The sequence below is a fragment of the Orbicella faveolata genome, unplaced genomic scaffold (assembly GCF_042242905.1).
Source record: "Orbicella faveolata isolate gen_17 unplaced genomic scaffold, um_ofav_v1 contig_2, whole genome shotgun sequence".
Lineage (NCBI taxonomy): Eukaryota > Metazoa > Cnidaria > Anthozoa > Scleractinia > Merulinidae > Orbicella > Orbicella faveolata.
Genome location: NW_028301547.1, coordinates 8,405,001 through 8,432,742, shown reverse-complemented (window position 1 = coordinate 8,432,742; position 27,742 = coordinate 8,405,001). Strand labels below are relative to the sequence as shown.

Sequence of the window (27,742 nt, the reverse complement as noted above, 5' to 3'; positions counted from 1 at the left end):
ATGATTTTTTAACATTAAAATGTCAAAGTTGTTATTCACGAGTTGAGATCGAGATGGTTGCATTCCAGTATGCGGGATTAAAAATACTTTTAATCCTTTTGGTCGAATGCTTTAACTCATTCCCGGAGGGGGTACTCCCTTATATGAGATATATAGGTATGTGCGGCCCCAAAGGGTATGGTTTTTCATCCGTTTTGGTCATAAATAGGGTATCGATTTTAGCCTATTTTGACCATTTTGCACTCTGGCCTTGATATGAGTAGCCCTCCACAAATTATGTTTACGGTAATTTAACATTGGTCTGAACTAGGGAGCGTATTATAACGCAGGTCTGAAACAGGGTTTTGATTTAATGGTCAAGTCATAAATATTGTATCGAATATTTAGTCAGGTCATAAATAGGGTAGGGAATGTCGCAGATTTTGGTCATAAATAGGGTAAGGGTTTTTGGAGGCGGGCCGCGCCCCTCCACCCAACTTTTCTGAGAGTATCCCCGGGATTCAATGTTCTATTTTTTATGTTTTCAACGTGATATTTTAAAATTAACTTGGCCAATTGTGATATCGCCAAGAAAAAGCTTTTAAAGTTAATACGGTTTCATTAATCTTTTTGTGTCCTAGAAACGTTGTATGATTGTAGCTTACGCGTGGAAAAGCGCCTCCTGTCGTGTGACTGTCATCGCTCCAGGCCGCGCTTGCATTTGCAGAGCATGTGCTTACTTCGCTTGACGAATCTTGCCAGTAATAAATCCGACTTGAGCTTTCTCTTAGAGGGTGCTGATCGATGCAGTCTTTTAGCGCCAAACTACTGTCAATGTTGTGTATCTCAATGATACACCAATATGGCGGTCCGGAAAATAGTGTAAACATCCTGGAACTTAATTTGGCTATCTAGGCGACTGACTATCTGTACTGAACAACAAAACATTTGCATAAACACTTTTCCCAATGCTTTAACTTCTCTGAAAGGCTAAAAATCATGAGCTAAGTATATATTTTCCGACAAACGCGATGGTATCCTTTTGTCACACACTGCCATAACTCTGAAATTCAAAATGCGCTAGTTTCCAAACGAAGCACGGTATTGAGCTGTAAAACTGTAAACAGATATAAATTTACCGCCTCTTATGCCTGATGAGGATACAAACTTTAGTGGCTCCTTAGTTTTGGGTTTTAGAAAATGATTTTTAGCTTCCTCATTCGTTAGAGTCTTGATGACTTACGAATTGATTTACAGATATTTTAGTTTGTAAATGCGTCTTACATACGTTTATCATCGAACATGACCTTTGGCAGAGACAAAATGAAAACATTTTTGTAAGTTTGGTACACGATATAATGACATTATAATGACCACTAATGGCCGGCACTGCACAGGTGCCTGCATGTACAAAGCAGATATCTAAATGCAAACTGATTGTGGTCTCATCTCGGGCGATGAGGATCAAATACTAATGTGTGTCAGGCCATGCAGAAAAGAAAATTCCATTAGATGTAGAGAGCATGCTAACCACTGAGGAAAGTAACAAAACACTCTGGAAAAATCAGGCACACACGATATACATGCACAAAACAGTAGTCCAAAAGATTGACCGGAAGCCGAATCAAGCTTAAGAGATTATTTGTCTTGACCAGACATATTCTTTGTTGTTCGACTTCTGTGTTCTGACTTGTCAAAGGTTGTGGATTATAAATACATTGCAGTTTTGTCCTTCAGTTTTTTGGACAGTGTATTTCCTGCCCGCTTGCTATAATATTTTCTGAGACAAGTGATCTTTCCACTAGCGACATGCTGGATCTGCCTAAGACGTGGTCTTTTCTGGTTAGCATCCTGAGAATCTTACAGCACCCGAAGATTTTAATGTTCTTGTCAGTAATAACGATATTTTTCTTACTTAACAGGTGAGTTCGAGTTAGTAGTCCGCTTTATAGTCACGTTGCGACTCGCTACTGCACAAAACCCACGGTATGCGGTTTGATCAATTCTGAAATGAAACTGTTTTGAATCGCGACTAATGTTACCCTGGGTGCCAAAGGGTTTTTTGTGTGCTTGTGTTCGTGGCCAAGCTGCGATTGTGATCGGCGACAAGCCGCAACCGAAAACCCTTTGCACACTGGGTAGATTAATGCCTGCAAGAAGCGAATAATAATCTGATTTATTAGCGACAATAGAGGCCCCGTTGTTACACTGTACGTCATTTAGATAAAGATGGTTGCAATTAAGACACGCTACAGTTCTTATAATAACTCGTGGATAAAACAAATGGAAGGTTCATTTAAATGAAACGCACATTAAAATAATTAAGCAAGAAGGTGCTTACACGCTTCTGACCGGAAGTGATGATTGCTATTATTGACCTTACACCCGTCGTAAATGACAGGAATTTCCTTGGATTGTTATGGGTGCACGCGACTCTAGTATAAACCACCTACCAAATTTCACAAGCTGCCAAAATGCGGTGTCAAAGTTTAAATGAAGTACCGAAAGGATACTGGCGAATTACCGCTGTACGGGGGGAGGGGGGTGGTAGGGGGTGTGAAAGCTATAAGGTCCAAATTTGGCGACGACACCTTAAATATTATGATAGGCTTGTTCTTCCAATTTTGAATATTGTTGCTTTAAATTAGAAAATAAAATAAAAATAAATAAATAAATAAATAAATAAAAAGAAACAGTTTCTTGTATTTACTTTCCCTTTGTTAGATATGATGTGCTTTACTGGTTTTGACTATTTCTGAGCCATTTTCGGCGGCTTTTTATTTATGCCGTATCCAAGATGCCGGATCGAAATGAAAATGCCGGTCTCATTTTTACGTCATATGACGTCTATGTTATTGACCTCAAAGAAATATTTTTGGACGCACTAAAAGGCTTCCAAGTTTCATTGTCTAAGAGTTACAGAGTGAGAGCCTCAAAAGTCCCCCCGCTTCGTTCGGCCCCAGCAGACCTAAAGTATCCCGGTACGAATAGGGTTAATGCTGGTTTAAGGTTAGTTTGCCTGAAGTTAACCTGACTTAGTGTTTTCCCAAACAGGTCGAACAATCCTGGTGTGCTCAAAGCCCACGTGGATTTCAAAGGAATCAAGCGCAGTGTGTCTTTCGAAAAAGGCGACGAGGTGCTGAAACTACGTTACCTTATCATGGTAGCTTTTGCCGATGTAGGTTTAGATAAATTGCCTCCAGCCCACGTAGAGTTACTCAAGTACGATGAAGGTGATCAGGATTATGTCCCTCTGCCTCTTGATACAACACTTGAAAAAGATATAAACGTTAAAGTGAAGCTTACAGAAGACAAGGTGAGGTGTACTGTTTTATATCTATATATGTTTTGAATTAATATTCCATGTTTTCCGTTATTTTCTTTCTGAGAAAATAGCGAAAACCAAAATGCGCACTTGAAGTCGTTATGTGACATCACATGACGTCATGACGAACCAAAAAAAAATTACTCGTCCTTTATAAGCTTGAATACCAAGCCCTAGGCTTTCCATTAAACGTAAATGAATTTTATCTGTGTAATTAGAACGAGAACCCAAGAGAGGAGTTCTCACCCCCTCCTTACCAGGGTGGGGTATAAACAAGCGGGATATCTAAACTTCTGCGTTAGTGTAATCAAACTAAATAAAAATGCATTTGTAGGCCACATATCGTTCACTTGTAGTGCTACCATACGGTTTGTAAGACATTTTAAGGGGTTAGGAATTTAAAGCCGTATCAGCTTGAATTAAATCGAGGGTGGGATTAACTCTAAGTGAAGTGTTCATAACTATGTTAGCTATTATAAAAGTGGTAATTTTTTTATTACTATTGTTAACTAAGGATGAGATAACCTGCACAGACACACACACACACACAAACACACACACACACACACACACACACACACATAGAACTTGCTGGCAAATAGCTACGCAACACGCAGCTAGAACTTGCTCGTAAACAGCTACATAGGCTTTTGTACATTATTCTTTTCTTTTCAATATTCTTGTCAATTTTCACTCGTGAATTTGTGCGGTCGAGAATCCTTATGCGATATAAGGCGAGATTGCTGTCATCATTTTGTTAGCGAACGGGACTTTGGGCGCGATGCCCAACGAGTTTGCCAAGCAGAAAGGTCTCTGATGAGTCCCTTGGCCGGGACGAAACGAGCTGCGTAAGACTAGCCACGAACAATGTATTATCACAAGTAACTGTCAACTTTATTGTCATTCTTTTCTTTCCCCACTAAAATAATCCACCTTAACCCTCCATCCCCCCCCCCCCCCCCACCAAAAAAAAAAAAGTCACCAAAATGCTCGGTTAATGATTATACATAAGGGTTTTTCACCAAGGTAACTGAAAAAACCTGGCCGCCTTTAATTTGAATCGACTATCACTTACTTCTCCTCAGTCTCCATTCGGCTCTGTTAGGGTAGCATTTGATATATATTTGTTTCCATTTCGATTTAAGTCTTTATTTTCTCGTGAAAAAAAAAAAAAGAAAAAGAAAAAGAAAAAAAAGAATATATATATATATATATATATATATATATATATATATATATTTATATATATTTGTTTCCATTTCGATTTAAGTCTTTATTTTCTCGTGAAAAAAAAAAAAAAAGAAAAAGAAAAAGACAAAAAAAAAAGAATATATATATTTCTATTTTCTGTGGAGAAAATTAATTTTCCGGGAAAATGCCACTAAAATACTCGAATAATACTTGATGCTTTTGCCTCACTAAAATGCTCGAAAAAAAGCTAGCATACTGTACAAAAGCCTACGGCTACACCACATTCTTCTACACCACATTCTTCTTCACCACAACCCTTTAAACTTTCAGGGGTTTACGAGGGAAGGGTGAGTGATTCGAGTTAAGCATGAATTAAGTTTATTTGTGCCGATGCATTGTACGGAAATGAGTTCGGGAGCTCTCTGTGGTGTCGCACTGGTTTGCTGAGGATGATATGGTGTACAACAAATAATCAACTCTTGAATTGGCATTTCTTGGCCACTTAGAATGCGACCAGTCTTTTATACTGGCGGATAGATAACACTCTTTAACATGATTGGCTGTCATGTTACATGACAGACCACCATCGGACCGACAAATATGTGCCTTGAATACAATAGGTCAATTTATAGACATAAATAACATCATGCCTTGGCTTGATGTTTGTTTTTGTGGACACTGAACACTCAAAATATTTCTTTCTCAACCCTTTATGATTTTCATTTCTCGTTATGTTAGTGTGTATTTTTTTTTTTGTCTAAAAGCAGCTTGGTTGATTTTTTTTTCGTCACAATTACCCAACCCCACTCCCTTCAGTAGATCATTTTGCATAGCTTAAACAACCTGTTATCCAGCCATCCAGTCTGCCTGAGGAGCACCTCGCGTTGGACATTAGCATTTCCCCCCAAAATAGTTAATATAATTTTTCACGTTGTTATTGTAAGATAGTTTTGCGCTGGTATGTAAATTCGTTGGTATGCAGGTTACGTAATTATGCTACGAAGTTAATATTTAAGGAGTTCTTCCGTTAGGAGTTATCACTTCAACGGCATCTCCACTTTTAATCAGTTCATTTTGGAAATTTTGTTCTAGTAAATTTCCGTGTTTTTGTTTACTACGTTTATGGTGTTAACAACTATCCTAGGGCAATTTATGTCTGATCAATAAACGAGATGCCCCCTCCTATATGACTGATGTTTTCTTACTTATATACTAAGTTAGAAATTATTTTGTTTCCGTTCCACTGCAGAGTGATTAGACAACAACTATATATATTGCGCAGGTTGCATGAATAGATGATTACCTGCGCATAATTCTTTTTTTTAATTATTTTTTTCTCAAGAGGGCACGGTAACGAATTCTTCAATTTGATTGGTTCTCAACGTGGTCCGGATTTTCCTATCTCTGACCACGGTCACGGTAACGGCGGGAAACAGCGCGGGTGAAACTGTTGTGTTGGTCAATTTTCCTGAGTGAACTGGCCGGCGGTAATCGTCAACCTTTCGCTCTTTTTACACATCCATCGATGATTAATAAACGGAAGTTTAGCTCTATATATACCTTTAAATAGCGAGGAAAGTCAATGCAAGTAAATTCAATTGAGTATTTTGACGTTGTGAGGGTTTGTTTGGTTATTTGTAGCTCGGCGTTGTAATGGCGCGCAATCCTATGTTTCTCTCGCCGCACGATTTTAATCAAAAAGAGTCAATTGCAGTCCAGTTTAACCGTTGCTATGTATTTAAGAGAATTTCTTTGGAATACACTGAACGAATTTCCTCGCTTTCTGCTACTCAATTTACAGTAAAGCAGTCCGATTTCGAGTGATTAGCAACGGCTCTAAGAAATTGTTTTTGTGGTACAACTTCAAACTTTTCTCGAAATTCCACACCGGGAAAACAGTTTTGGAGAACGTAACTGGGAACTAGACGCAACTAACATAAAGTTGTTCGAAATAAATTTGGTCTTAAAAAAACATCTTTCATTGTCTAGTATCTCTTGCTCGTTCACTCGTTAGAGTTTTTGCGATGGTTTGTTCACGGCACGTAAGCCAATTCATTGACAAAGTTGCGTAAACAAACCCGCTTGTAACCCAATTTAACGCAGGAAAAAATAACATAGGTTATTTGCCAGCTTAGGGTCGGTCCGTATAGTGAAAAACTGTGACCTCGGGCTTGAAAATGCTGCCCTCGGCCTGCAGCTTCGTACAGCATTTTCAAGACCTCAGTCACTGACAGTTTTTCACTATACGGACCTTCCAGCCGGCAAATACCATATAGCATGTACCATGGAAGAAAGTGTGTCCTTTTTTGAGTGTTCGTATATATGCCGTGTATGATAATGATTACTGGCTGCGGTCGCAGCCTTTTGTAACATGACTTTAGAATTTACAGCGGAACATGGCTACAGTCGACTACGCGGTCACATCAACACAGTTAACTACTTTTATAAAGGCTAGTTCTGCCGGACTTGCCTTTGTGTGACGTCAGAGTTAACAGCAGTCAATTACATCGTCAGCGTTAACGGTTCTTCTGGTTACTCTTTGGTCACATGACGTCAGACATAACGGTAGAAAGTGGCTGCAGTTGACCGCTTTGCTATCACAACAATACCACTAAGTTACACATTTCTGACTAGCCTTGTAGTTGACAGTCCAAGTTATCTGGTCAAATCTGGCTTACGCATCATGAAGATATTTCTTTGCTTTTTAGTGTTTCTTTTTTTCCCTACAATCTTTCAATCTTTCTTAATCAAAACAGATCACTATCTTGAAAACTGTGTTTACTGAAAAAAATACGAACAATCGGTTCCTCAACCCCCATCTACTACAAAAGGCCTTTTGATGGCAAGTGCGAACGGTCACCGTGTTTAAGAACTATGTTAGATCGTGCGACGCGTTTGTCTGTAGACCAAATTCTAAGGGATGTTTTTGAAGCTAAAATATCCCGAGAAACTCATCGCCTCGAACATCAACGGTCTCCAGTAACCTCCAGACTTAAGTCATATGCCATAGGGCAATCCTTCACAGATCAGTATATATGCCTTACAAGGATCAGAAATCTGCCGACATAGTCCACAGACCACTTCACGACCTTAGAAGAAAACAAAACAATCATGATTTGCAGCCCTAAAATTAGAAGCAAAAAGATTAGGAAAAAAATAAGGAATTTAAATGTGAACTGTGAGATGCAAAATATATTGGCTACACGTGGCGCTACCTCCATCAACGTGTACAGGATCAGAAGGAAAAAAAAAATTACGGGCGGACATAATGTAAAACCGCTGGTGAACCTTCGTGAGATTTTCAATATCCCTAAGGAATGCCGGGGCGAGCTTGAGTGTTTAGTTTTTGCGATGCTCATAATTAGAAAGAAATGTCGGGAACTGGACACTCATAAGACTCTATTCGCGCGAAACTTTTAGTTTCAGTTAAGCACTTGCTTTTACCCTCTTTGAATGAATGAATTTTGTCAGAATTCAATTTCTTAATATATAGCATTATAGGTCACTTATTTTAATTTCTTTTCAATTCCACAATCATGACATGACGTCGTCGAGACGTCATGTAACGTGCTTATCGTTAATTTTCTTTTTCTTCTCTTTTAGTAATTAATATAATGTACATGTTTTTCATTGTAAAGGGCTTTTTAAATTAAGAAAGAGAGAAAGTTATGGACAAAGAAACAGTTGATTACCCCAGTGGTCTCCCGGTAATTTCTAAATGTCAGTTCTACAGGTATTTAGGCTTGAAGTCTGCCTTCAGAAACCTCTGCAGGTGCCTCGAACAGACATATTACTTCATATCAGGTTGCATGCAGATATTGGTACCTTCAATTCCCAGTTGGCAGTTCAATGTCTTTCCGGGAAACGTTTGGAATATTAAGTCTTACTTTCATCCTACCGTTACGCAAGCAGTGTCTGGGCTTTAACCCTTCAATCCTGCATTGCTCACAACGTGAATAGATAAACAAATAAATGAAAATAATAGTAATAAAGATATGTAAGGTAAGTGAACTTGGTATCAGTGGTGACAACGGAATGGCTTAAGACGTGTAAATGAAGGCAAGTCCAGAGGATCAAGCACATCATACAGGTAACTTATAATATCAGCCGTAGAGGATTATTTGTCTTTTATATTTATCTATCAGTAATTTGTTTTTGTATTTTCTTTTAAAAATTGAAAACCATAGAAAAAATTAAAATGCCATCTCTGAGGTTTAATTACGAGCTATAGTATTACTGACACCTTTTAACCGATATTGAGCCCTAACACAGCTTTTATCCAATGTGGTGTGATAATGAAATACACCGTTGCTATGGTACCATCAGACAGGTGGTTTATTGAGCAATGTGATAGAGCACAGTGCCTCTTTTCCGTCAAAATAACCCTATTTAGCATTAGTTGAAAGTTGAAAGTTTTTATCGTTAGAAGACCCAAACGTGTTGAAATCACTACCGAAATAGGAATTTTGCTATAAAATCAGCAATTAAGGAACAAAGACAAAGGCAAAGACAAGAACGCAGTTAAATATCAGGCTAAGACAGATGCCAGTGGTTTCATTTTCTGACAGGTGGAAAGGAATACTGTTAACTAACACTCATGCCGATTCATGCACGTCTTTGACTGAGAGCTTTAAGATTATCTGACGCGATTAAAAAAGGTAAGCAAGTTCTATTTTCTTCTCTTTAACTTCGATTTTTTTTTAGAAAAATCTTAAGTTTGGATGGCGACCGACAATCTTCGCTTCATGTTGAGAAACGTTATTGCTTACGGTTGTTCAATAAACTTATTATGATCATGTATGAAATTTTTTGAATAGATGATTATTGCAAAGCAAGCACCCTTAATTTTAGGCAGTCCTTTCATCGTGTAAAGCATGACACTTATTATTTTAAAGTACAAATTTAGTTTGCCCCAGTCTGGCGTAATGTCCCGTTGTGTACCGATGCAAGAAACTGTTGGGAGGGAGGACTTAAGTACACCTTAATTTTAAACGTGAGCCTAAAGGTCCTAGAGTGTCAAGTAAAACGTTTTAGCGTTACAACATAAAATTTAATGAAAAATAAAAGCTTTCAAAATGAGAGCCGTATTTCCAGATAAACTTTCTAATTATAATATTTAATTAAATTGTTCTCGTTAAATTGTCAACATTCATAAAAAGACGGGATGTCTCCCAGTTGCCGAAAATCCTCGCGCAAAGCATTTTTTCTCCATTTTTTTTAAATCAGTAAAGATTTTGTTATGATGAGCGCTGCAAAGGAGGTAATCTTTGCTATTTTCTTTCCTGTCTTAGAAACGTTCCTAATGTGTATGTTCAGCAGCTGTTTGAATTATTAAAATAACTAAGTACAGGAAGTTGAAACTTGGGAATAGTCGTCTTAAATCATTGACTGTGGATCGTGCATTTTGACAAAGACAAGTGCATCTTCTTCCCGACATGACATTTCACAGATCACTAAATTTTACAGGTATGGCTGGTTTTCAAATGGAAAAAGACAAAATTCCTGCTGTAACTTTTGCTTCTCTTTTCTTCTCTAACTTTTGACCCAATATGGTCTAAGCTCTGGAAAGCGACCACCTCCCGTAAGCGAAGCTTGACATTTTTGGTAGTCGCTTACAGGAGGTTCGACTGTGGTACTGCTGTTCGGAAATATTACGTCGTTTCCACGCTATGTGTTATCACCATAATTTGATCATGCTATGCATCGTCCAGGCTTCATAATCATTTTCAATACCATAGTGCTCTAAGTGTAACCAAGGACGGGCTTAAAATTCCCCTACCCCCATTCCCTTCCTTTTCCAGAGGACAAAGCTCAGTGTAAACATTTGCGTGTTCTTAGCCTCGTTGGTCTAAATATTGGCGAGAGTTTGTTCTCATAAACTCGCTAGAATGATTATGAAACTACTAATTAGTCTAGGTACGACGGTTGAAGAATATTCATTTATGGAACTGCATGTTGCTAAAAATACATTTATCAAGGAGAATTATCCTGCAGGAAACGATGATAAACCAGTGTAAGAGAAGTTATTAACAACTTGTATGTACGCCGGTGAGGGGAATTTGTGGCAGTTGGAGGGTGGTTGTAATGTGACCCTGTCTTGCCTCTTGACAGGCCACCTTTTTTACCAACCCAAGGAAAATTTAAATAATTACAACAAAATACCGTACTGGAGATTCAGTACCCAATCAGTTGACCATGTTTAGTTGGTCAGTAATATAGTGTTGATTATTTTTTTTAGGGGAAAGGAGGAAGAAACGAAGAATCGTCATGCTCTTGGTCATGGCTTTATATGTAATCGTCGTTGATGCACAAATTGACTGTGTCCATGTTGAATCTCTACATGAATGTGAGTGATACAGAACTAGAAAATACTGATCTTGAAGTAGGGACCACCTTTTCTTGCTCTTCTATTCTTTGTTAGAACATTGAGTAAAAGTAAAATCGTTTAAATTGAATTATAAAATTGAGTTTGTCTCTATTCCTCCCCAACCCTAAAGCAAAACAGGGGTATGGTACTCTTCCTTATATAGTTACCTTTTTTATGTTTGTGCTATACGGGTTTTGTTTTTACTGTTATTCCTTTCACAAAACTAAATGCTATTTATTTGGGAAGCTCTTGCAATGAAGGCAAGGCGTTTTTAAAGTGTGAAAACAGTCCTGGTCATGCCATCATAACAAGAACGGTATTTTTAACCGTTTTAGTACGGCACATCCCCTGAAATCCCTTCCCAAAAGTCATGTTGACTGAAACGTTGTCTGACTTTGTTTGCTTAAGTTTGTGTAACGAGCGCTTTGAGAGAGGTATACCAGCACGAGTCCGGTGCTAGTGTTGGCTAGTGTTAACTTCTAACCGCAAAGAAGTTCTTACGTCTTGCAGGATCTAAGCGCAAGCGACCCGCAAGAAGCCGCAAGAAGGTGCCGGCTTGCGGACGCATAAAGAAGTTTATGCGCGTACATTATTTTTGGGCTGTACTGTAAAAATCCAAACTGACTTCATGGAAGAAGTGCTAATTAAGAAAATGATTTATTCTACGGAAACATCTACAAGCACAGTACTGTAACAATATAGTTTGGTTTCTTTGCCAGTGTATTTCTAAGTCACTTAGGTCTCATGGTGGTGGCCTCATGGTTAGTGCGCTCGACTCCGGACTCCGGATCGGGGGGTCCGAGTTCGAGCCCTGGCCGGGGACATTTTGCTGTGTTCTTGGGTAAGACACTTTTTTGTCACAGTGCCTCTCTCCACCCAGGTGTACAAATGACTAACGGCTGGGGGTAACCCTTCGATGGACAAGCATCTCATCCAAGGGGAGATTAGAAATATTAATAGTCGCTTCATGCTATAGAAACCGGGATAGACTCCGGCTTGATGGGCCACTTGGCTCGTATGCAGACTTTACCTTGGGTTAGTAAAGAAGGCACAAAAAAGGCTTGAGCTATTTGCAAAAAACAGGTTATAACGACTCCATATTTTAGAAACTGACCATTTTGCAGTTCGTATCGATTTTAAGAAAGTGCTATTTATTTCAAGGCTGTAACGCGAAAATTTGATTAACTGAGAATAAAATCTCTACCAGATCCTCGAGCTCCTTCCATGTCGCTAAACATTTTGGAATTTCCGGGTGAGGACGTCCTTCCAATTGGCTACGACATAACAATCATTTGCACCAGTAACTCTTCAAAGGAGGGAAGTCATCAGGCTGCTCAACCTTATTCGATCCAATACTATTACAACGAGAACTACGATGACTATATAAAGGATTGCGATGGCAGCGGAGAATCACTGGTATGCAAGCTTTTCATTCAAAATGCCAGGAAGAGCGATTCCGGTAAATATGAATGCGTGTCAGAGAATAGCATGAGATGCACAAAGGATAAACTCACATTGAAATTTAAAGGTAAGTCGTGACACTACCCCGTGATCTGTTGTTGTTATAATGGCGTTCTAATAATTCAACGATTAACAAAGTATTAGCCATTAGTGTGCTGATTAAACAGGTAAAACTACTTCCGTTTTCAGCTAAACAGCAAATCACTATTAAGTCCGTCGTCGACGACTGCGTGACGACGAACTGACAGAGACGAACATGCTCAGTTCCTTGAAAGTGTTATGAACTGACTTCCGGTCGTCATAATCGTCGTCGTCTTCTCTCGATCGTCGATGCTTAAGTTCCTAATTAAAAAGCACGAGGTTAAAACGTCTTGATTAATTTGGGGTCATTAAGCTTGAAAAAGTGCATTTTGAATGTTAAATCCCCTCTGATTTAGTTTATACGTGATTTGATCTTAATTAAGTTGCATTAACAGTCGAAACTATTTCTACTGCAGACCCATTACCACCACTTTTCAATGTCGATCTTCCAAGTCAGAGATACTTTTCCGCGGGAAGTAAAGCGAACCTAAGTTGTCATGCGTCAGGAATCCCCCGCCCAGTCATCGCCTGGTTTAAGGATGGTCATCGCATGCCAAGCTTTTCTGTGAAGCAAGTTAGAGGTCACTCCATACTAGCTTTAGACTCCGTTCGCCTGAACGACCAAGGCAAGTACTGGTGCGAGGCTAACAGCACCGAAGGCTGGAACAGATCATCTAGTGTGAGTTTAACAGGTACAATGAGCGAACAAAGTACAGGGTTGTTACTATCAGTATAATTTAATGAAGAAAACACCCCGTAAGATACCGCCAGAAGCAGATAATACTACGTTTTTAGTAAATTTCTGGAATGAAATGAGACAAGCGGATTTCGTACTGCTGTTTAGACAATTTTATTTCTTTCAGATTGTTACGTCCAGCCAGAAAACTTTAGCAGCGCGTTTAATTAAAATCTTATGTCTGCTAACTCCTTGTTTTATATTATCAACAACAATGATGCAATACATAATCAAACATTCGCCATCTGTCATGGGTCTTCTTGTTATCATGAGAATATTTAAACTGATAATTCAGACACAAAAAGGAAATCATCAAATTTGGTGGTTATAGTTCGAATTTTTTAAAAGCTTGACCAAGTTAAAGTCAAAGTCACGACAATTTAAACAGCGGTAGCGCGAAAAACAAACAGTCTGTCTGTGCAGTACAGCTATTGCCTCCTTCATCTTTAACTTTCTGACTAAACTTATATATGCATAATTTTAAGCAATTGTCGAGATAAATTCAAATTTTACGAAAAAAAAAATACAGCGTCAAAGCTCTTTTAGTTAAAAAATTATGAGTATTTGAATCTCTTTACTTAAAAATCTTTTTAAAAATACTTTTTAATATTTGAATTCATCTCAACACATCCTTTCATTTTTTCCTATTATTTTGCATTTTCATTGTTTTAATATTATTTTGCATATTTTCAGTCCTGTGGAAACCAGTTTTTAGAAACCACCCCCAATCGACTTATGCCTACGTTGATGCTGGGGTTGCCACAGTAACCTTATCCTGTGAAGCAGATGGCTTCCCACATCCTGTAATTGGTTGGTTAAATAACAACTCGTCAGTTATAAATGGCACCGTGGTTCAAAATGGAAGTGTGTCGACGCTGGTACTTAACTTTACTAAAACAACAGAACAGTTGCAGAGGTACCGATGTGTTGCCAGCAATTCAATAGGGAGCACACTTTCCAAGGAAGTGACGGTAACGATCTCAGTTCCAGGTAACAAGCTACATGTACGCTCACCTGTTGGACCACTCCGACACGCATGCATATTTTAATGTTCCCAAAATGTTTTTGAAAAGAATATAAATTCATAGTCTTCCAATTGAGATCAATGCAAGAAAAATAGACAAAGTGAGCATTTGCTCTCTGGGCTAGAGCTTTTCGGTCAAAATTCAATATGGATGGTTCAAAAAGTAAAATGGCTAGCTGTATTCATTAGTGATCTTTGTAGTTATCATATAGACTCGTTTGCCGAAACTTAGTTAACTGCGTTTTGTTGTTCTTTAGATATGATGGAGCCCTCTTTTTATCTCCATCCTAAGAGTATCTTGGCATCACGTGATGACACCGTGAAGCTCACGTGTGGTGCCCGGGGCTTGCCACGTCCAAACATCACGTGGCTTAAAGATGGGATTGCATTTACTGACGCTAGCGTTACAGTAATTCAAAGCAATCTAAACGAAAGTTCCGAGCTAATTATGAAGATTATATCTGTAAATGAGAGGCACATTGGATATTACTCTTGTCTGGCAACAGCTTTGAAAGCCCAGGTTTCATCGAGATATGCAATTCTTTCATTAAAAGGCAAGTACGTCGACGAGTTTATGATTTGATGCAGTTGTTCCAGGTGTACCTCAAGCCGCTGTTATTGGTTGATTTGTCGTCACCTAAGGATTGGAAAAAAAAAAAAGTAATCAAAATTAACTTAACAAAAGAAATGGGGTATTGTTTCCCATCAGTGATTACAATGTGACAGAAAAAGGCGTAATATGTTCAACAACAACAACAACAACTGAGTGAGAGATTTTCGCCCATATCAACTTCCTTTTCTCTTGTAACTTCTCGCGCGTTTAGAGATACGATTTGCAGAGTGTCTGGTTGAAGAATCTCGCCCATATCAATTTTCTTTTCTCTCGTAACTTCTCGCCCGTTTAGAGATACGCCACACTCACGTTTTAGGTGCGGGAATCCCAACCAATGCTTACCTAACCTTTTAAAGGTGATACTTTTAGCCCTCCCTCAAATCTACACACGTGTATTTCACTTGTGGATGTCTATCGATTTGGACAGTTCATGGGTGAGAGATTCTCGTCCCTATTAAATTTCTTTTCTCTCGTAAGTTCTCGCAAGTTCAGAGATGCGCCACACTAGCGTTTTAGGTGCGGAGATTCCAGCCAATGCTTACCTAACTACTTTTAGCCCTCCCACAAGTCTACACACGTGTATTTCACTTGCGGAAATCTTTCGATTTGGACAGTGCTTGGGTGAGAGATTCTCGCCCAAATCAACTTTCTTTTCTCTCGTAACTTCTCGCGCGTTTAGAGATGCGCCACACTCGCGTTTTAGGTGCAGGGATCCCAACCAATGCTTACCTACCTTTTTAAAGATGCTACTTTTAGCCCTTCCCCAAATCTACACACGTGTATTGCATTTGTGGAAAACTATCGATTTGCAGAGTGTCTGGTTGAAGAATCTCGCCCATATCAACTTTCTTTTCTCTTGTAACTTCTCGCGCGTTTAGAGATACGCCACACTCACGTTTTATGTGCGGGGATCCCAACCAATGCTTACCTAACCTTTTAAAGATGATACTTTTAGCCCTCCCTCAAATCTACACACGTGTATTTCACTTGTGGAAGTCTATCGATTTGGACAGTTCTTTGGTGAGAGACTCTCGCCCCTATTAAAAATTTCTTTTCTCTCATAAGTTCTCTCAAGTTCAGAGATGCGCCACACTAGCGTTTTAGGTGCGGGGATGCCAACCAATGCATACCTAACTTTTTAAAAATGCTACTTTTAGCCCTCCCTCAAATCTACACACGTGTATTTCACTTGTGGAAGTCTTTCGATTTGGACAGCGATTCGGTGTGAGATCCTCGCCCATATCAACTTTCTTTTCTATCGTAGCTCCTCGCGTAATTAGAGATGCGCCACACTCGCGTTTTAGGTGCAGGGAACCCAACCAATACTTACCTAACCTTTTAAAGATGCTACATTTAGCCCTCCCCCAAATCTACACACGTGTATTTCACTTGTGGAAGTATATCGATTTGGACACTTCATGGGTGAGAGATTCTCGCCCCTATTAGATATCTTTTCTCTCATAAGTTCTCGCAAGTTCAGAGATGCGCCACACTAGCGTTTTAGGTGCGAGGATCCCAGCCAATGCTTACTTAACCTTATAAAGATGCTACTTTTAGCCCTCCCTCAAATCTACACTTGTGTATTTCACTTGTGGAAGTCTTTCGATTTGGACAGTTCTTGGGTGAGAGATTCTCGTCCCTGTTGAATTTCTTTTCTCTCGTAAGTTCTCGCAAGTTCAGGGATGCGCCACACTAGCGTTTTAGGTGCGGGGATCCCAGCCAATGCTTACTTAACTTTTTAAAGATGCCTCTTTTAGTTTCCCCCAAATCTACACACGTGTATTTCACTTGTGGAAGTCTATCGATTTGGACACTTCATGGGTGAGAGATTCTCGTCCCTATTAAATCTCTTTTCTCTCGTAAGTTCTCGCAAGTTCAGGGATGCGCCACACTAGCGTTTTAGGTGCGGGGATGCCAGCCAATGCTTACTTAACTTTTTAAAGATGCTACTTTTAGCCTCCCCGAAATCTACACACGTGTATTTCACTTGTGGAAAAGATTCTCACCCATATCAACTTTCTTTTCTCTAGTAACTTCTCGCGCGTTTAGAGATACGCCACACTCGGGGTTTTGGTGTCGGGATCACAAACTATGCTTACTGGACTTTTTAAAGATGCAAGATTTGGCTGGTTTTTAAATCTACACAGGTGTATTTCATTTGTGGTTGTCTGTCTTTTTGGAAAATGGTTGGGTTGGAGATTCTCGCCCATTGATATTTTTTTCTCTCGCGTGTTTTCGCGCGTTTAGATTTGCGCCACACTCTCGATTTCGGTGTCCGCATCTCACACTATGCTTACTGGACTTTTGGAAGATGCTAAATTTGGCCCTTTCTCAAATCTACACACGTGTATTTTACTTGTGGAAGTCTATCGATTTGGACAGTGCTTGGGTGAGAGATTGTCGCCTCTATCAACTTTCTTTTCTCTATTAAGCTCTCGCGCGTTTAGAGATTTGCCACACTCGCGTTTTAGGTGCGGGAATCCCAACCAATGCTTACCTAACCTTTTAAAGATGCTGCTTTTAGCTCTTCCCCAAATCTACACAAGTGTATTTCACTTGTGGAAGTCTCGATTTGGACAGTGCTTGGGTGAGAAATTCTCCCCTATTTCTTTTCTCTAGTAACCGATTTTTTCGAGCCGTTGCTAAGAAAAATTTATTCCCATATAGCCTCATTATTTTTAGTTAGTTCAGAGTTATTTCTTGTGTTTTAACTTTTTTATGATTAGTAACATTAGTGATGACGTCATCAGGCCACGTCCACAGTCATGCGACTAATACTGAAAAAACGCAAAGGCTCCCAGGCAAATTACTTTATCGGGACTTTTTTCATTGATTTAGTATTTTAATTTAAATCCTCATTACGCTATGCATAGATTTTGTTTTATTTCTAAAAGGTTGGGTTTTGAGAAAATTTCAAAATATTAAAAAGTTCGTAATTTTCTGAAAAAAGCATGATTTTGAAAAAGGAATGCATAGCTATCTTTCCAACGTTGGCTTTGATCGAAATCCGTCGAAAAAGGCTGGACTTAATGAAAAACCGCGTTTCCTTTAGCATTTAAAGAAACCGGAAGTGCGCCAGATATATATTGGAAGTTACTCTATCAGCGCATGCGCAATTTATACTACCAGTGCACTTCGGTAAGATCAAACAAAGCGACACAGTTACCTTTTCTCTGTCTATTGCTCTTGTTTTTCTGTCTTTTTCCTATTTTGTCTCTGCTTGTACTTTTTTAACTTTGCATTTTGTGAAACACAAAGAAAAACATCTAAAATGTAAGCGAATTTGGAAGTTATTGAGTTTTTATTTTCCGCGCTCAGGCTGACGTAAGTAACCGGAAGTGAAATGTCACCTCGTTAGCAACGCGCGCGAGCGCGCGCATAAATCGGTTAATGGGCCCTTAAAGATTCTCGCCCATTTATATCTTTTTTTAACTCGCGTGTTTTCGCGCGTTTAAGAATGCGGCAAACTCGCGTTTTTGGGTTGGGGATCCCACACTATGCTTACGGGGCTCGTTAAAAGTGCTAGTTTTGACCCTCTGCTAAATCTACACAATTGTATTACACTTGTGAAACTCTATCGATTTAAACAGTGCTTAGGTTGGAGATTCTCGCCGATATCAACTTTCTTTTCTCTCGTAAGTTCTCGCGCGTTTAAAGATGCCTCACACTCGCGTTTTAGGTTGGAGGATCCCAACCAATGCTTACCTAACTTTTTAAAGATGCTACTTTTAGCCCTCCTAAAATCTACACACGTGCGTTTCAGTTGGGGAAGTCTATTGATTTGGACAGTGCTCAAAGTAGCCGAGACCGGGCTACGCGCAGCGTGATTTTGACCAACTTTAGGTCAACATCCAGGAACTTGAGCGATATTTCCGATTCCCAAGGACTCTAAACTAATTTGAGAAGACTTTGGTTTTCAGTGAAATGGACAGAGAAAAAATGTTTGAACGCTTGGTTATGAGCAGTCAAACCGAAATATAGCCACTTAGTGATTAGAAGCTCTCCGAGACCGGGCTATGCGCAGCGTGATTTTGACCAGGTTTGGGTCGATTTCCAGGAACTTAGGCTATATTTCCAAGTCCCAAGGACTCTAAACTAACTCGAAAAGAGTTTGGTTTTCAGTAAAATGGTTAGAGGAAAAAGTTTTGAGCGCTTGGTTAGGAGCAGTCTGGGGAAATATAGATCCTCTTTAATTCACTTAGTGACTAGAAAGTCGCCGACATCGGGCTACGCGCATCGTGATTTTGACCAACTTTAGGTCGATGTCCAGGAACTTGAGCGATATTTCCGAGTCCCAAGGACTCTAAACTAATTCGAGAAAACTTTGGTTTTCTGTGAAATGGACAGAGGAAAACTTTTTTGAACGCTTGGTTATGAGCAGTCCGGCCGAAATATAGTCACTTAGTAACTAGAAAGTCGCCGACGCCGGGCTACGCGCATCGTGATTTTGACCAAGTTTGGGTCGATTTCCAGGAGCTTAAGTGTTATTTCCGAGTCCCAGAGACTCTAAACTAATTCGAGAAGTCTTTGCTTTTCAGTGATATGGACAGAGGAAAAATTGTTGAACGCTTGGTTATCAGCAGTCAGGCCGAAATATAGCCACTTACTGACTAGAAGGTCGCCGAGACCGGGCTACGCGCAGCGTGATTTTGACCAGGTTTGGGTCAATTTCCAGGAATTTTAGCGATATTTCCTAGTCTCAGGGACTCTCAAATACTTCGGGAAGACGTTGGTTTTTACTGAAATGGACAGAGGAAAAATTTTTGAACGCTTGGTTATGAGCAGTCTGGCCGAAATATAGCCACTTAGTAACTAGAAAGTCGCCGAGACCGGGCTACACGCAGCGTTATTTTGACCAACTTTGGGTCGATTTCCAGGAACTTGGGCGACATTTCCGAGTACCAGGGACTCTAAACTAATCCGCGAAAACACGCAAGAGAAAAAAAAAGAGATAAATGGGCGAGAATCTTTAACCCAGGCATTGTCCAAAGCGACAGACTTCCACAAGTGAAATAAACGTGTGTAGATTAGGGGGAGGGCCAAATCTAGCATTTTTTAGAGAGCCCAGTTAGCATACTTTGAAATCTCCACGCCGAAAACGCGAGTGTGGCGCATCTATAAACGCGCGAAAACTTACGAGAGAAAAGAAATTTGATATGGACGAGAATCTCTTACCCAAGCACTGTCCAAATCGAAAGACTCCCACAAGTAAAAAAATACACGTGTAAATTAAAGAGAGGGCCAGAACTAGGATCTTTAAAAGCCCAGTTAGCATAGTTAAAGATCCCGACGCCAAATGTTCGAGTGTGCCGCATAGCTTAACGCGCGAGAAAAGAAGAGGGAAAAGTAAATTGACATCGTTAAAAATATCCACCCAAGCACTGTTCAAATCGATAGACTTCCACAATTGAAATACACGTTGGAGATTTGGAAGAGGGCTAACAATAGCATCTTTAAAAAGCGAGGTAAGCAAAGTTTGGGATCATCACATCTAAAAGTCACTGTGCCGCCTCGCTTAACGTGCGAGAACGCGCGGGAGAAAAGAAAATTGACATGGAAAAGAATATCTAACCCAAGCACTGTCCAAATTGATAGACTTCCACAACTGAATTACACCTGTGTAGATTTGGAGGAGGGCCAAAATTAGCATTTTTAAAGAGCCCCACAAGCATAGTTTGGGATCCCCCCACACACAAAAAAACGCAAATGTGCCGCATCGCCGAACGCACGAAAACAAGCGAGTGAGAAAAAGATGTTAATGGGCGAGAATCTTTAACCCAAGCATTGTTTAAAGCGACAGACTTCCACAAGTGAAATACACGTGTGTAGATTTTCGGGTAGGGCTAAAAGTAGCATCTTTAAAAAGTTAAGTAACGATTGGTTAAGATCCTTGCACCTAAAACGCGAGTGTGGCGCATCTCTAAACGCGCGAGAACTTACTAGAGATAGGAAAGTTAATATGGGATAGAATCTCCGACCAAACACTGTGCAAATAGATAGTTTTCCTCAAGTGAAATACACGTGTGTAGATTTGGGGGAGGGCTAAAAGTAGCATCTTTAAAAAGTTAGGTAAGCATTGGTTGGAATCCCCGCACCTAAAACGCGAGTGTGGCGCACCTCTAAACGCGCGAGAACGTAGGAGAGAAAAGGAAGTTGATATGGGCGAGAATCTCTCACACCAACCAGGGGACGCAAATGACTTCTACTATAAGTATCTCTTCCCGGTGTGGGTGTGTGTGGGTGTGTGTGTGTGTGTTTTCTTTTAATTCTCTGAGAACAGGGCTGTATTCCTCTAAGGCTGTGAGTGTAATTCGTAAAAACACTGAGCTCTTATAAATCGTTTAGAAGTTCTTCGTTCCAGTTCAAATTTATGTCGCTGGTACATTAGTGGGCACGTTATATGTAGACCGTGATGTAAGATACCTTAAACTATTTTTACTGTTCATGATGCACAGCTGCGTTAGTCTGCTTTATAAATATTTATTTGCTCTGGTCGAGTTTTTAATTTCAGTATGATTAAACATTCTGTTTATGCCTTCCTGTTAAAAATGAAGCAAAGTTGTCAAGTTTAGTAATTTCAATTTGAGGAAAAGGTCCTTTTAGTACCTTCTTGTTACTTGATGAAAATTATGCGGGTATTGTTTTACCAGGGCGCTTCATGACGCCACCTGGAATAAGCTATACCTTCCCTTGTTGAATCGTTATCAGTTTATCGTACGCTATTCAGGTTATTGATTGGAAAAACAATTATCCTTTTGAACCTTAGTTCCTCTATTTTCAGGGGATGGGGGGTGGGCCCCGGGGATGGGCTCACTTCTTTCGGAGGTCGTTACTTACGGACTTTTACGATTCGTTGCATGTACGACCATTGGCCAAGCGATTGGCCAAACCATTGGTAGCCATGCATGGTCACCTAAAGCACTGGTAATCTATCTTAGATCCATGTATTAAGTTTCTCCTCGCGCTTTTTGTTTTTTTGTCCTCCGCTCTGTAATTGTGCGATATTTTCTACACAATAACTTGAATTGCCGAGCATGATAATGCTGCTCGTGGCTCCCACTGCCAACGACATACTCAGACAAGTATTCCAGATCATCTGGGTTTTTATTTCTTAAGCTCTGTTTTAGATTTACGCCCGGACAAGCATCTCGATGCAAGTTCAGAGTTTATTGTGATGGCTTTCATTGGGTAAACAAGACATTTACGTCTGCTCGCCGCGCTCAACATCCATTCGTAGGCGCTTTGGTATCTTTAAGTTCAGTTCGTAGATCTGAACTTGGTTCAGGGGGAGAAACAGAGGAAGGTTCATGTTGTGTAATTCGTTCATCATTGCGGGATTACTTGATTTATCGGCATTCCCCGGTTTTGTCCGCTCACGTTTTTTTCCTGCCCAAGTCTTTCTTCACGTGTGTTTAGACGTGATCCGATATATAATGGCTTTGTTTTGTTCCAGATTATTGGCGTCGGTAGAGTCCGCCATCATTTGAAAACATCGGGAATGACTCGAACGCACTATTTACTTTTAAAGCACTATTAATATCGTGACTTCATTTTAAAGCTTGTCTCATATTCCATCGGCCCTTTCTGGTTTATTTTTTTATTTAATATCACCGACATGTCACTGAAACAGATTATGACGCCTTCCCTGGCCGCAAGACGAAGAACCCTAGTGAGAGTATGAAAGGAATGCTAGGAACATTTCCTACCATTTCTCTGCAGTACTTACAGTAGAAGCCCCGTGCGTCCCACGTCAATCTTTAGATGTGGTCTCTTTCTCGATTAGTAATTTGCAGGAAATATAGGTACTAAAAATTACTTAGAGTAATGGCTGCCTGGCTATTAGTGTATTGAAAGCGTAGCTGGATCTTTCAAAAAAGATGATTGTAAAAAAAAGCAACATTAATGGGAAAGACACAAGTACTAAGATAACGCAATCTGGTGGAAAATTCAGAGGTGATGAGAAAATTGTTTTACCTATAAAAACAGATTTATCAAAAATAAATTCATAATGCCACCCGTTAAAACCAGGTTTTGTAAAGGAAAATAATGCGGACGTTGGAGCTCATCAGAGCTGCAAACTGATGTGAAAACATAACCATGTGGTGTTTGTGTCAACTTTCCTTATCCACGGACATTCGCGTCTTTTCTATAATAACAGGACCTTCACAATACAGTGCTGAACCCTATTAATCCGGTCGCAAACGGGCCAATTTATTGTGGCTGTATTATCGCGGTGGTTGTGTTAAAGGGATTCTTTAATAGGAAAATGACTCAGTTAGCTTTTGTTCGGACCAAAATAAAGTGGCCGTAATGAAGAGGTGGCGGTATAAATGGGGTGGGGTTTCATATACGTTTGTTCCTTACAGTATGTTATTTCCACAACAGGTGCTAATGGGTTGTCTGAAGCTTTCGTCTCGTTGATAGCCATTGCTGTGGTTCTTTTTGTTGTTGTCATTGTCCTGCTTGTTTTGAAGCACAAGAGAAAGACAAATACATACAACATCAATAAAAAGGTAAGATCTTGCATTCGTTTGCAAGTATACATATTTTGTACTATTCAGAGGACCTTTCAATCTTTGTAGAAATGGGCGTACCCCTTTCCCCTCTTTTAGGGCGGCTCCCTATAGTTTTACGATTGCACGCGCGCATAGGACGAAAGCTCAAGTAATCTGCGCGCACTCAAAAGAAAACGTAAGTGTTTTTCGATTTTTATGACGCCAACATGAGGACAAAAAGCAAAACTGACTTTGAATTTTAAATTTGGCTCAGTTGTAACCACCTACAATTCCTATAAAATGCTCTGTTTTTGTTGAAATTTGTCAGAGCTATTTTAATACATTTAGAAGAATGAAAAATGACAGAATATTGGAAAAACCGTCTGACCAACCTTGACTTTTTGCCAATTAAAAATGTCAGGCAATATCATTTCCATGATGTGGCAAAGTGTGAAAAACTCTCACCGAAGGAAAGTATAAATATTAAGGAGTTTAGGTCAAAATGATGAATATATCTGCCTGTCATTAGATGCGATGTTGCCATGGTAACGGCCTTAATCCAAAAATAAGCCTTATTTTAACAGTATCCATACTGGTAAGTCTCTACAGGGAAAACTTTGAAAGAAATTCACCAAGTTTCCTTTTCTAACTCGCGCTCTATAGGCAGGGTGTTGATAAATACTCTAGGGAGCCACCTTAACACTACCCTTCCGACCTAAGAAAACTGAGAAGGAAAAAGTATAGCGTAAAAAATGAACGAAAATAACATATGCATGCTACTATTTTATCAGCAAAACAATTCTATAACTCGCCAAGTTGAAAGTCATGCAAAAGTAGAGAGGAAAACGTTTAAAGAAATAAATCTTACTTGCTTTTCGAGGGGCGGAAACGGAAAAAGGGAGAAACCCTTTCGGGGAAGGCGTAAGTTTTATAATTTTGTTCATAATGTCACACTGCTAGATATTTTGAGAAAGCACTGCCGAATGCTGTATAAAAGATCGTTACATTCCTGATTTTACCAAAAGCAACCTCCTTTATTTTTTTTTTCATATCTTTCAAATCTTAAATCCTTCCTTTAAATCCTTAAGAAACTTTCTAGATCAATAATTACTAGCACTTTTTGAAAACAGCGAATAAAAGCCAAACAAGAAATCACCCAGCTTGAAATTGAGAATGACGGAGATACAATGAAACGGTTGAGAAAAAACCGACCCATTGCAAGTGATAATGCTGAAGATGGCTCGCGCTATGTCACGAATGAAAATCAAGTCATCGATAACGAGACTTACTTACAAAATATGGCATTTGAAAGAAACTGGGAAATATCTCGAGACAGGCTGACAATATCAATTGAGAAACTTGGTGGAGGAGAGTTTGGAATTGTGAATAAAGGAGTATATCTAAGGACTGATGGGAATGAACTCCTGGGCTGCGAAAAAGATGGATGATCACTCTTGGTGCCGATGAAGAGCACAAGTTATCCGGATCCGAGAGCTTTATTCATTAGCAACAAATACAATCTCAATTCTAGCTTTTGATTGGATTAAGAGTTCAGAGGTTAGAAACCAGCAGCAAAGATATGTTAACTGAGTTAACTGATAGACGCAGGTGTTTTGTGACATAAGGAATTACTTTTGCTTTTCAATATCGGTGTTATCTTTTTTAAATCAAAGTTCTCTTCTAACTGTTTTTAAGGCGACCAATAATTGATGGAAGAGAGCTTGTGACTGTAATAGCTGTAGTGATAGTCGTTACCCATTTTTATTACAGGACTAACTACGTTTAGAAGGCCAAACTAAATTCATCCAATAATCCGATTGCCCAATTACTTTTCTGATATACATTAATGCTCCCAGCCCATGAAATCAAAGTAGACAACAACAACTTTTGATGGGAGAAAAGGGGTAGGGGATGAAGTGCTCGAGTTGCCCATACGAATCTTATAGGATGACACGGGTCAGGTGGTCGGCACCGAGAGAGCCTAAACAATAAGAACATTATTAGGCGACAACAACCAGGCTGCAGAGAGGTCCTAATCCTCTCCCTGGGGTACTAATCCCCAGCCCCCCGCCCCCCTGGAAAGAGGGGTAATAGTCCTTTCCCTCCTTTCCAGGAGTCCCTGTAGTCCCTAGGCTACTGAGAAGTCCTAATCCCCTCTCTGCGGTCTTAATTCCCAGGCCCCCGCTGGGAAGAATCAGCACAACAAACAACAGAGGTTTGGTTCCTTGGTAACAAGGCTATGTGGGGGGGCCCTTTCTGCCACGATGGCTGGCCATGTGAGTCTATGGCGCAAAGGGGCGAGCTATATGGAGCACTTCATCCCCTCCCATAGTTTATTTATTCTAAGAAATCAAACAATCAGAAAGTTCTAAGCCTGTTAAGCTAACAAATCAGTGGTCATAATCTGTTGTGACCAGAAGCAAAGAACAAAATACGTGAAGGCTGATACCAGCTTCAAGTCAGTGTTATAACATTTGTAAATAAAACTCAATGAGCAAGCATGGTCCATGTGTCCAAAACAGCACTTGGCATGACACTAACAGTAACAATTATAACAATGTCTCAATGAGCAAGTATGTATGCTGCTCAAGTCCAACAACACTAAGCTAGATAATTACAACTGCTGCATAGCAGTATGATTATTTGTGGCAAAACAGTTGATAAAACTATACTTAGTTGTTAACACTATGCTCAAAGAGAACCTAATGGGTTTGGGTGGGCGGGAATTTTTCACAACACTCTGAGAGGTCAGAAAACTTGAATTGAACTACAGATGTGAAGATAAGACCATATGGTCTTGATTTATATAATGGAAAAGCATAAATATGATTGGCCTGGGAATAACACGCCATAATGACGCGAAAGGGGAATTTGACCTTTCGACACAATGAGAAGGTATTTGTCTTACCGTGATATTGCGTGACAGAAAGGTATATTAAGAATATATGGGTCATATAACTTCTGTAGCCTGCGAACAGGCTCCTGGCGAGGACGGAAAAAAATTTCGGCGAGCGCGAAACAGAAGAATTCGGAGAGCAAAGCAATCGGGGCGTTCACCGGGAGCCTGTTCACAGGCTATAACTTCTCTGACCTCCCTTTCATGGTTGTTCATATTAACTTAAATTTGTATTACTTATAAATTGGCTTGTACCGTACAATGTATATGTCTGGATTTATGAAAGCAGAGTTAAAGAAATCAAGCGTTTTATTCTAGACGATATAAAAAAAAAGTATTTTTTTTTACCTCCACTCTCTTATTTCCCTTTTCTTGCTCTCCCGGCTGTCTATTTTTCTTCATCGTTTGGAGTTATTTTAAGGCCTTTTAGAGTTGTGAAATCCAGTTCATATGGCTTTTTTTTTGTGCGAAGTCTTAACACGGTTTTCATAAATTCAGTCATATATATAATTTAATTATTCGACTGGCCACTGTTCGAATGATCACAGGTTACCACAAAAAAAGACTGCTTTTATGAAGTTTCATGGCTTCCGCAACCACTATAAATGTGACCATTTCTGTGGTTTTCACATGCAAACGCAACTGGTCAATTAAGAAAATTTTGTTCGAGAGGACTTAGTTGGAGTGATTCAGTGCAATATATAGCAAAAATAGGCACGCAGTGCGTACATGGTCGGACATGCAATACATGCCTATTACCTTATCACGAGTAAAACGTTTTGCAGTGATCCTTCGTCATTCAATTTGAAACACGAGCAATGTATATATAAATATATATATATATATAAAACTACTAAAACAATCTTTAGTATAAGCTGTTGTTGACTGCGATGGTACTGTGGTTATTATGTATTGTCTTGTGAAGCCATATCTAGTCAAATTATACTTGTTTACACTAGTAATTCTGTTATGCTGAAAATGAAAATAAAGCTAGACCAATAAGTTATAACCATTTCAGTGTCCGACAAGCAGAATAAAAGAGGGTATGGATTATAATCATTACAATTTATTAACAATTTTTTTTAATATCAAATGAGCTTTGACATTCGTTGCCACACTTTCACTGGAGTGTAAGCTAAAATTTAAAAATTAAACGAGACTTACTTGTAAGTTGAAGTTTGATTGTGATTCTACCTCGTTACCATGCTGAGAGATTCCATGAGACTTCAAGGCAACACGGACATGAAGAAACAACAACATGTCTGTTTAATGGTAATGTATAAATGATACATTTTACATGACGACAGGACTGATCTTGCATAGCTTGAAACCTTAGCTATAGGTTTGTTGTAAAAATGAGCAAAGCAGCATTCAGATGACGACCCTGCAGTCTGGAGCATGTCATCTAGATTTACATTAGCCCTGCTGGCTGCTGAAACAGACGCAGCTCTGGTACTGTGAGCTGAATATTTTGTTATATCAATACCAGCTAAAGCCAAAGTACATCACACCCATCTGGTTACAGTACCCCTGCTTACAGGCTTATAAGGTTTAACGTAACACACTAACAGCTG

The 27,742-nt window shown here is 39.5% G+C and overlaps 1 protein-coding gene and 1 pseudogene across 2 annotated transcripts; both read left to right on the top strand.

Moving 5' to 3' along the window:
* The first annotated feature begins 1,687 nt into the window (after positions 1-1,687).
* Positions 1,688-9,953, top strand: LOC149111823 (uncharacterized). The gene is made up of 3 exons (XM_089290476.1): positions 1,688-1,901; positions 3,034-9,153; positions 9,787-9,953. Exons 1-2 carry the CDS (start codon positions 1,789-1,791, stop codon positions 3,329-3,331), a joined length of 411 nt encoding a protein of 136 aa, XP_089146602.1. The 5' UTR covers positions 1,688-1,788; the 3' UTR covers positions 3,332-9,153; positions 9,787-9,953.
* Positions 9,823-27,180, top strand: LOC110061952 (roundabout homolog 2-like; annotated as a pseudogene). Its single transcript, XR_016207491.1, has 8 exons — positions 9,823-9,961; positions 10,734-10,841; positions 12,070-12,390; positions 12,821-13,096; positions 13,834-14,130; positions 14,422-14,718; positions 23,163-23,290; positions 24,403-27,180. The product of XR_016207491.1 is annotated as a roundabout homolog 2-like (transcript).
* Positions 27,181-27,742: the final 562 nt, after the last annotated feature.